This window comes from Lipotes vexillifer, unplaced genomic scaffold (genome assembly GCF_000442215.2).
Source record: "Lipotes vexillifer unplaced genomic scaffold, Lipotes_vexillifer_v1.1 scaffold6, whole genome shotgun sequence".
Taxonomy (NCBI): Eukaryota; Metazoa; Chordata; class Mammalia; order Artiodactyla; family Lipotidae; genus Lipotes; species Lipotes vexillifer.
In genome coordinates this window covers 450187-461512 of record NW_006799037.1, presented here as the reverse complement: position 1 = coordinate 461512, position 11326 = coordinate 450187, and the positions used below count along the sequence as shown (strand labels likewise).

At 37.1% G+C, this 11326-nt stretch overlaps 1 protein-coding gene across 2 annotated transcripts in view; it reads left to right on the top strand.

Annotated features, from left to right (window-relative positions):
• SBF2 (SET binding factor 2) overlaps nt 1-11326 on the top strand; it is a 472364-nt gene that overhangs the window by 396007 nt on the left and 65031 nt on the right. For both annotated transcript variants that reach the window (XM_007471388.1, XM_007471387.1), the window contains exons 18-22: nt 3151-3321; nt 5458-5720; nt 7354-7526; nt 8357-8430; nt 9892-10087. In XM_007471388.1, the coding sequence (XP_007471450.1) occupies nt 3151-3321; nt 5458-5720; nt 7354-7526; nt 8357-8430; nt 9892-10087 (877 nt within the window). The remainder of the gene's footprint in view (nt 1-3150; nt 3322-5457; nt 5721-7353; nt 7527-8356; nt 8431-9891; nt 10088-11326) is intronic.

Genomic DNA, 11326 nt, shown 5'->3' with positions numbered 1-11326 from the left:
CGGATCATTGAATCTTTCCCTATATAATTATAGTTTTGTTTTGTGAAATATCTTAGTTTTTGTATCTTACAGAAATGACATAGAATAATGGAAAACCATATCTCTGTTCCCTTTTCTTCTACCCATCTTGCTGTGTGACCTTGGGCAAATCCATTTTCTTCATGGGGTCTCTCAAATGTACAGTGAGGGCATGCAGTATTCACCTTCCACCCAACTTTCTAGCCCAGCCAGAATGCATGGCTCCATTTTTGCAATTCTTATTTAAAAAGCCTTGTATGGATGGAATCTAGGCAGAATAAGGTGCTACTGCCCTCTGCTGGCCCTAAGAACACACCTACCCACCAGTGCAGTGGATCTGCCCATCTGAACAGCAAGGAACTCAGTGCCCCTTGCTTGCACTTGAGAAGACCTAGCAGGAAACCACAAAGAAAGGAAGCACATTTCATATTTGGAAAGATAATAATAGTTAAAGTATTGGGGAATTAATGATTTCTTATGCATGTATCAGATGCCATCACCATTTGTGACTGACTTGCCACCAAAAAGTGCTTATCCTATAATCCCTTCACCTTGCTGTCGTTCTCACCTAGTAAACAAGCTGTGGGTTCTGACCCTTTGGGCCACTGTCACTGTTACACCATTTTTCTGCCTTGGAACACATTCAGTCCACTTTTGTTTAAAAGATTTAGGGAAGTTTTTACATATTCACTTGTAGTTTGTGAATAAACAGGTAGATAATAACTGGTATGTGCCAAGGAAAGTGAATATGCAGCATCAGTGAGAAAACTGCTGAAAGAGGAAGGCAGGGCTTCATTAGACTCTCAGATTCCTACAGCGCTCTGTCAAGTTGTAATAAGAGACTTATAATTAATTATAACTTTGTTTTGTTGATGATCCTAAAAGGACTACATGTGAGAAACTGATAAGGATTTGTTAAGAGCTCAGTTTTTCTGAGCTCATCTATATTAATATAATTTCAGAACTCCAAAATTTTAGAATCTGTTGTTACATTGTGTTTGTAAGGAATGGTGCTGCCTCTGACTATACTCATGGGAAAGGCAGTTGAGAATTATGCTTTTACCTTGTTTAAATTTTATGCCTTTAAAACCTCTTTCACAATAGGCCTATGCACTGCCACTGAGGTCATTGTTATGTCTTAGAGTGGTTGGGGGAAAAAAAAAAACAGTTCAACCCACATCTAAGGTGTCCTCAAGCAGAGTATAGAAGGAGTATGTGACTCACAGTATCTGTGGCTCACAGAACCACACACATTTTGTCCTTGATTCCCATAGGTAGAGAGTAGCTGTGTCTTAAATGAGCAGTCTTTGCACAGCTTCCCCTTGGGAATCTCCTGATAGGTGCTTCATGGTCAATTCCAGCTTATAGCCCTTAAAAGAGTTATGGACGATCATCCCAACAGCAGTGCATAGGCCTATCTTGAAAGGGACTTACATATGGGATGCAGAAGTACACAGACTCTACTAGGCAAAAATCACAGCCACCCCACTTCCAACTATATAAGTACTACATTTCATGGTATACATGGTACCTATTCCAGTTGTAGGTTTAGTCTGTTCTTAACCAAGAAGGAAATTAATTAGCATGTACTGAGTATATGATTTTTACCAGGAATCTTATACATTTGTTATGCATCCCTAAGAAATGAACCAACTTTTTGCTACATAACTGTTATGTATATAACCTTAATAGTGATCTTCAGTGTCCAACATTTTAGAAGAGAATTCGCTTATTGAATTACTTCAAAATAAAACTTACATTATCAAAAACTTTAGCTCTACTGATAGAAAACAGATTAACTCAATTCTAAAGAATAAAATGGAACAAAAATTATCTGTCTATTGAAAGTATTATCAGGTATTTGCTGAGAAATAATGGATTTAAAATTTTTTGAAACATCTTTAACTTTTAGAGGTGAAAGAAACAGCTATGGAAAGGTGACTCAAATCATTTACTGAAGTTTGGCAATTGTAAGTTGTCTGTAAAACTTAAAATGCACCATTAATTAAAATCATATCAGAGGTTTCAAGGCAGAATACTACTTTGGGAAACAAAATCCTAAAGTGAAGGAAAAAAAACAGATAGTTGTGCTAAACAGTATTTAATTTATTTATGATTTGCTTTCAGTTTCTTTGCAAGATAATTTGCTATAGTAAAAAGAGCAAGGACTTTGGAAACAAACAAACTTTGGGCTCGAAACCTAGTTCCACCACTTATGTAATTGCTATACGGCCTTGGGCAATCACTTAAACCTTGAATTTCTCTTTTCTCTTCTTTAAATTGGCAATAATAATGTGCATCTTAATGAGATTTTTAGTATAAATGAAATGCATAAAGATTTATGAAGAGCCTCAAGTGACTGCAGAGTTAGTTTTCTTTCCCTCTGTTGTTAATCACAGAGTAGGGTTTACTCTTACTTAGAAGCCCACCCAGCAGGAAGTTCTGGAAAGGAAGGTTTGGTTTGAGATTACCTTCCCACACCCAGACTTGGTTACCAGAAAATGCCCCAGAAGCCCGGGACAGTCATCTATGGATTATGTGAGCCAGACAGCAGCCTCGGTAGGGAGGTAAATGGCTGGAGTGAGCAGGAGGGAGGGTGCAATTCCTCTTGAGTCCCAAATTCATAATATGCCCTCATTCTGTGTGCAAGGCGAAGCTGTAGGCTCACTCGCATTTCAATTAGTGTCCCCCTAACCCCACCAAAATGTACTCTACTACCAAGTAGAAGAAATTTTGAATTATCTGGAGTTTTATATTTAGGTTGTCATGAATTTTATTGTATGTCCTAATTGTAATAAGAGCTACCAACTCTACAGTGCTTGCTGTGTGCACAGTACAGTGTTTAGGTACTTTTCATATATTCTCTAATTCATATAATTCCTTTGATTTTTAGCTGTTGCTAAAATATCCATTTTAATAGATAAAGTGACAGAGACCCTGAAGGATTTGATAGCAAGCCCAAAGTTGCCAGTTAAAAATATGTAAGTTGCTGATTGCTAAGCTTGTACTGCCATAAGATATTGTTTAGATAAATCCTTTTATCATATTCATGATTATCTGTGGCCCTTGTAACCTTCTGAACTGTCATGACTCTGTCAGCCCCATGGTGATGTATATTGTGTGTTCTCACAGAAACTGGCCCCTGGAGTCAGCCAGTTTGCTTACACCTGTGTACAGGACCACCCCATTTGGACGAATCAGCAATTTTGGGAGACAACCTTTTACAATGCAGTGCAGGAACAGGTTCGATCCCTGTATCTCTCAGCCAAGGAAGACAATCATGCCCCACATCTGAAGCAAAAGGTAAGATAAAGAAAGGTACTTGTGTGGAGCTTTGGTCCTGGCTTCAAGGAAAGCTTACTCAGGTATTCCCAGGGCCAAAGGAAATCTAGCCACTTCCTACCAGTGTATTTGGGGTTTACTTTAGGAAGCCCTCTGGTGAGCATCTTTCTCCTGTTGATTTCTGACATTTTTTTCCATAATAACTTCTTACTACAGTTCTGTAGCACTAGAATTGTTTTATTGTATTTTAATAAATAAGAATTCCCTGGAAACAATTATAGGAAGTTGAACAGAAAGAATAACCCTAAAATACCTAGGCAGATGTCTTTATGCAGTTAACTTCTTGAAGAAATGTCAAATTAAAGTCAGTTGACTCCTAAATAAATGCTCAAAAGTATGCCAGCAATAAATCTAGGTCTTCTTTTAGGAGTATTCTATATGTTTCCATATATTTTTGTCACCATAAAATAAATTTAAGGAAACTATCAAGAAAATAGTTTAAAATAAAGAATATTGGTTTTAATTTGAAAGAGCAGTTTAAATTTTTCTGAAATTTTGAAATGTCATACACTAGCTGTCTGGTCTTAGGCAATTCACTTTACCTTTCTGTGCCTTATTTCTACATTGGTAAAATCAACAGATAAGATTATTCTAAGATTTTAATGCCTAATACAAGTAAAGGACATTGAAGAGTTCCTGGCACATACTAAATAATAACTGTTAGAAATTACTGTCCTCATTAATTGAACTTAAAGCAGCACTAAGGGCTGATTATCAGTGTTGATTCACTTTAAGAGTAATTTTTTTTTTTAGTTTTTTTTTTATTTATTTTTTATTGAAATATAATTGAAGAGTAATTTTTAATCCTACATGCTGGGCTAATACATCGCTGCTAATCCTTTCCTCCATTTTAAATTTGCCTTATATTATGTGAGATAAAGGAACCTCGATAGCTAACTGAAACTACCTATAGTCACATATTTCTATGACCTCAAGTAATTTTAAACATATTATTGATCTATTATTGAGTATGATAAGAACAGAAACTTTAATAACAAATAGCACTATATGACATCAATCTGATATTTCAAATTATTGTTGTACAGTTAGCTTTAATTGTTTTTTCTTAATTTAAAACTCTGATTTTTCTTTCAAAACACCAGATGCACTTGGAAAAGGGGTAACTTGTAGCAGATCCAAAAAGTATTAGCTCGAAGTCATATTCTAGAAATAATTGGCCTGGTGGGGTGCTTTTGATAATTTTTAAAGAAGATGTGGTGCTAACATTGGTATATCTCAAAAACGTTCATAGAACAAATACATGTCACTGCTTCTGTGTCCTTTATTCTATAAAAGTCTGTCTCTGAGCCCCAGTTTAGGTATGAGTGAGACTATAGATATACCAGCTCTTCATAAGCTGTAAAGTGCTGTGCAGATGTGGGTTACTGCTGTTGTTTAACTCTTCAGCCTATAGGAAACCCCTCTTAAAAATCCCATGGACACCTATATACCCATGTGGTGATAATGTTTGATTCCCATATTTACAAAGAAACCTAGTTCTATTTTTTTGTGACTTTGGTCATTCTGTCTTCTTCTCCAAAGAGCAGAAGAAAAGAAACAGCAGAGTATTAAAAAATGCTACTGGCACATTTGACCTGAGCATTAATAGGTACTTCAGGTCAATGGGTAACCAGAATATTATATTAGAACCAGAATATTAGAGATAACTGAATAAGAATTATTCTTATGGGTCTATTTTCTCCAGCATCATACTTGGCTTCCATGTAGTTTAGCCTGCTATTTATTTTTGTCTCAATTAGTTTCTTTCAATAGTTTTAAATTATAGTAAGATATATCATAAAATTTGCCATTTTAAACTTTTTTAAGTGTAAAATTCAATGGCATTAATTATATTCACAATGTTGTACGACTGTCACCAACTGTCTATTACCAAAACTTTTTCATCACCCCAAACAGACACTTTGTACCCATTAAGCGGGCTCAGTAGTTGTGGCACATGGGCTCAGTTGCTCTGCAACATGTGGGATCCTCCCAGACCAGGGATCGAACCCGTGTCCCCTGCATTGGCAGGCGGACTCTCAACCACTGCACCACCAGGGAAGTCCCAGATTTGGATATTTTTGCTTTGGTTTTTAGGGTAAACTGCCTGATGACCAATATCAGGAGAAGACAGCAATGGACCTGGCAGCCGAGCAGCTACGCCTTTGGCCTACTCTGAGCAAATCAGCTCAGCAGGAGCTGGTGCAACGTGAGGAAAGCACTGTCTTCAGTCAGGCCATTCACTTTGCAAACCTCATGGTCAATCTGCTAGTTCCACTAGACACAAGTAAAAACAAGCTCCTAAGAACGTCAGCACCAGGAGACTGGGAAAGTGGGAGCAACAGCATTGTCACAAACAGGTACCAAATGTGGACACACAGAAACCCTCCTATTCTTCTTGGCTTAGCACAGAATATAAAGTATTTCGGGTAAATATTGCTATACATATTTCAAAAATTAACCATTTTCCTCATCTTCAGACTTGCTCAGCTTTTCTCTATTAAAAGACTTTCACTACATCCAGCTCTTGTTAATCACCTCCCATACTCTCTTCTCTTTCATGACCTCTGATTTTTCAAATGTCTCAACCACTACTGATCCAGCCTTTCAGTTACTTTCCACCACAGCAATTTACAGAAAGCACTGTGGAAAATTACTAATGAACTCCTCCTTGTCACAGTGATTGTTTGTTTCTTGGCCCTCCTTTTCCTCAGTTTATCCATTGCATTTGCCTGTAATCGTGTCCTCAACCATTCCTTGCTCTTAACCCTACTACTTCCCATACCACTGAGAATAAAACCATAAGGCCTAACAGGATCTGGCCCCTGGCTATTGCTCAGACCTTATTTCCTATCACTCTTCCGTCAACGAAACTGGTATCCCTGTTCAACATTCGAGGCATGATACTGCCTCAGGGCCTTGGTACTTCTTGTTCCTGCAATCTGGAATACTCTTCCTGAAATAGTCATATGAATCACTCCCTCACTTCATTTAGTTCTCTGCTCTAATGTCACCCACCCAGAGAGGCCTTCCTGACTTCCCTGTCTTAAGTAACACATCCATCACTTGCTCATACCTTCTTTTTCTTTCATGACATTTTCTACAGTCTGATTTACATAGTGAGTGGCTAAGGCACCTAAGTTCGTTAATGCTTTGGGATGGTGTGATGGCCAAATTCACTGCTTTGCTTTACTTCTAACACTGATTCAGCTAATGTGGTTGGATTTGGAAGAAAGAGAAGTGAGTAGTTTAGAATTGGCAGTGAGTCTTTTCCATGACTAGCAGTCTAAAAGAAGTCATAGGAGGCAGGAGTATTTATTGAATTAAAAAAAAAAAAAAAAAAGCAACACGGGCAGGTATTACACTTTCATATCTGCTCCATTTCAAATTTATTCCCTTCTTTTGAATGATTTGTATCACCTACAGACAAATGATGGTTTCCAAGTGACCAAAATGGTTGTGATTCACTGACAGAAGGAAGAACATTGGCAAGAGAAGGGTTCATAGGACAATTTTGTTCTTCCATTTGGAAAAATACGCTACTTGCTGAAAAAAGTTCTTTTACTTTGCCTACCAGGGACATGTCCCCCGGTTGCCAAAGGCCAAAGATAGCCATATTACTTTGTCTGGCTCCATGTGGCAATTAATTTGGAAGGACAAGTTTTTGTAGAAGGTCCAAGTATCAGATAAAATTTAAAGTCTCTTTTTGTTTTATTTTCTGTGGTTTGTGAGTTACTCTTAGAAAAATGACAGAAGGTATTCCTTACAAAAACAAATCTGGATCCAAAGAACAATGCCTGACAATAGCTTCCAAATGTAGGCAAACAGAACATCATGTTTCACCACTATCACTTATAGAGAAGCCATGGAGTTAAGTGAGGTTTCTACTTGAGTATACATCCCTTTGAGCAAGTTTAAATTGCTATGGAAGATCACTGTGATATAGTAGTTATTTGTTTTACTGACCATGATGTCTTTCCTTGACTTTCTTAGTATTGCAGGAAGTGTAGCTGAGAGCTATGATACAGAAAGTGGGTTTGAAGATTCAGAGAATAATGACATTGCCAATTCTGTTGTGCGTTTCATTACCCGATTTATTGACAAAGTTTGTACAGAGAGTGGAGTTACTCAGGATCACATCAAGAGCCTGCATTGCATGATACCAGGTAATCACTTTGCAGATATTAGAGAACCAGAATATTAGAGATAACTGAATAAGAATTATTCTTACGGGTCTGTTTTCTCCAGCATAATACTTGGCTTCCATGTAGTTTAGCCTGCTATTTATTTTTGTTTCAATTAGTTTCTTTCAATAGTTTTAAATTATAGTAAGATATATCATAAAATTTGCCATTTTAAACTTTTTTAAGTGTAAAATTCAGTGGCATTAATTATATTCACAATGTTGTACGACTGTCACCAACTGTCTATTACCAAAACTTTTTCATCACCCCAAACAGACACTTTGTACCCATTAAGCAACAGCTCCCCATTCTCCACCCTCTAGCCCCTGGCTACCTCTAATCTACTTTCTATCTCTGTGAATTTGCCTATTCTAGATACTGCATATAAGTGAAATCATGTAACACTTGTCCTTTTGTGTCTGGTTTATTTCATTGAGCATAATGTTTTCAAGGTTTATCCAGTTATAGCAGGTATTGTAACTTCATTTCCTTATATGACTGAATAATACTGTAATTGGATATAGCACATTTTATTTATCCATTCATCTGCTGATGGACACTTGGATTGTTTTGACCTTCTGGCTGTGGTGAACAGTGCTACTCTGAATATTCATGTACAAGTATCTGAGTCTTATTTTCGGTTCTTTTGGGTATATACCTCGGAGTGGAATTACTGAGTCATATGGTAATTCTGTGTTTAACTTTTTGAGGAGCCACCAAACTATGATTAGTTTTTAATTCTAAAATATCCAGAATTTGTTAATTCTGCTTGTTTGGTACTCTTTCATTTTGAATACTCTGATTCATCCCAGGAATTGTAGCTATGCACGTTGAAACCCTAGAAGCAGTGCATCGAGAGAGTAGAAGACTTCCACCTATACAGAAGGTAATTATTCCAGACTACATGCTTTCAGAGTATAAACTCTCTTAAAAATAGCAACAGTAGACCGTTGTGCCCCAGAAAGTACCTTCTCCTAACCTTCTACAGAGACCAGCTCTAGTTTTAATGATACATTAAACTTTGAGAGGAGTTTACATGTAGATCCTCATAAAAAAGTATAGTGCAACAGAATAGTGGATCAACAAAGGAGCAATAATAACCTCTTGTTGAGTCTACTTTTATAGGCAAGGTATAAATTATGAACATTCTAACTTCTAAGCCCAAGCCACGATTTTATGCCCTGCCTATTTCCCCCCAAAAATGACTTAAGGCAATTACCATAAAATCACCAGGTTCCTGAATCTGTATGCATTACAAGCATACATCGCAAACATCTGGGAAGTCTATTAAAAATTGAGAGGCCTGAATCCCAGCCCAGCCTCCTGAATAGGAGTACCCTGGGACTTGGCCTGGGAATCTGTACTTTAACAAGCCTCCCAGATGATTATTTTGCAGTTAGTCTGGCACCAGTCTGTGGGACTAGGGTTCAAGACCTTCTTACCTATATAACAGAACTACTAAAAATAAATTCAAAGGAGAAATCAGAAGCCAGATGGAAAGGAGAGATAATTCTATCAGAAATCTGACACACAGTGATCATTATACTTTGGCTTTACATTTAGCTCTGAGGTTCCTAGAGCCAACAAAAAGAATAGTGCTGATTTATATAGTTTTTATTGCTCAGTAAAAAAAAAATAATAAGTGTATTATATCTTCAGGAGAGATGGATTTTTTTGAACCCTTCAGGGGAGTGTATCATGTGGTTCCTTACTTCCCAAGATGTATAAATGGTCATAGCTTGGCCATTTTTTGTGTTAATCTTTATAAAAGGCTAAGAAAGGCTCTTCAAAGATGCATCCATTTTTTAAAAATATTTGTTTTTTCAATTTTCAAAGTACGATGCTTTTGTATAAAATTGAAACATTAAAGAAGCACACATTGTACAAAATGAAAGTCCCCCATGGTCCTCCTCACCCCGACCTCTACCCTTAACCATGATAGCACCACCTTTAACAGTTTGGTTCATATTCTAAAAGGGGATCATAATATACCCACTGGTTGGTAGCTCTTTTTTTACTTAGCAATGTATTCTGGCATCTTTCTATGTTCACATATATAGATCCATGTCATTCTTTTTAATGGTTGCAAAATGTTCCATTGAATAGGTATCTTAAAAAGTTTAGTAATTTCCAATGATTTTACTATGAATAAGCAAGGCTGAGAAGAATCTTTTTACATTTGGATATAGAAACATCATTTCTGCCTCTTCCCAAATCTGTTTACTCATTTTGGCTATTTGGGAAGTCTGGCTCAAATATTTTAGATCTGTAACTGCAAAGATAACCTTGGTCTAAGGGTTAGAAATCCCACTAGAGTTGTGTTTAAATTAACTTTCTCTGTTGCTAGCCCAAGATTCTTAGACCTGCTCTACTGCCTGGAGAAGAAATTGTTTGTGAAGGTCTTCGAGTCCTGCTGGATCCTGATGGAAGAGAAGAAGCCACTGGAGGCCTTCTTGGAGGCCCTCAGCTCCTGCCAGCAGAAGGAGCCTTGTTCCTCACCACATATAGAATTCTGTTCAGAGGGACTCCCCATGATCAGCTAGGTATGGCTCATATAATGCCATCAGAACAGGGTTATCTATGTGCTACATGAGGCTTTGATTCCATCTGTGCAGTGATTTGCGAGTCAGTTCAGATTCAGAGTAAGCCTTTTTACCACACAGATTTTTTTTAGAACTTTTGTTTGTCAAAGCTAATGATAATTTGGATCATAGATTCTTATTTGAAGAACCAAAGGTATCTTCTAGAGAGCAAACCACGGTTCATCCACTGAAACTATAATAATTTCATGAGGCAGCATTTTGTGACTTAGGGATATTCATAGTATCCAGCTACTAACATCCTCTGCTGATTTGCCCCACCTTCTGAGTCCTGCAGTAAACTGTAAGGCTGAGGTTTTCCAGACTCATGATCCCTTTTGTGGAAGGGTGTGCTAAGCATTGCAGGGCTGTACAGCACTAACTAACCGCACTTCTCTCATTCCATTTCAACTAACCCCATTCATCTCTTAGCAGACCTCTCTTCTATTCAGCAGACCTGTCTTCTAAGAAGATACCTCTCTTCTATCCACTAAACTCCCTCAACTTCTATTTACTACTACGCTCTACAATCTTCTGTATTAGAAAGGAATAGCATACCTTATCAAGTCTGAATTATCTTTTTTAAATCTCTATATAAACTAGTCTCTATATAAACTATTCTGGTTGATAGGAAAAGCATATAAGGTTTTGGGTAAAATTATTGGACTCCAAATCAAGAAGCTCAGGTTTAGATCACTGTTGACCAATCTTGATATCTTAAGTGAGTCCCTTAACCTCTCTGAGTTTCATTTTCCCCTTTTATAAAATTAGGGAATTGGGCTTGCTTGGTGATAATGCAGTCGCTCTCAGCCTTGACTGCGTATATGAATTATCTGGGAAGCTTTAAAAAAAAGTTTTTTTTCTGGGCCTAACTCTCAAACAATTGAATTAGAATCTGTAATAGGATTCTAGGAGGGGGAAGACCCAGACATCTGTGTATTTTTGTTACATACTGAGGATTGAGAAACATTAGAATTCTTTCCTCATCTGAAATTATTTATTCAATAGCATCTGATGAGTGTGTACTATGTGTTATGCACTTTGTTAGACAGTGGAATTCAGATGTGTAAACTGTATTATCTTCAAAATCTCACAGTTGTATAATCCCTTGCTTAGATAGAATCAAGATGGTTTATTGGTCATAAAGATTGCTTACCACATGAAAAGCAAAAAGCTCATAAAATTCAATAAAGAAAATCAGCA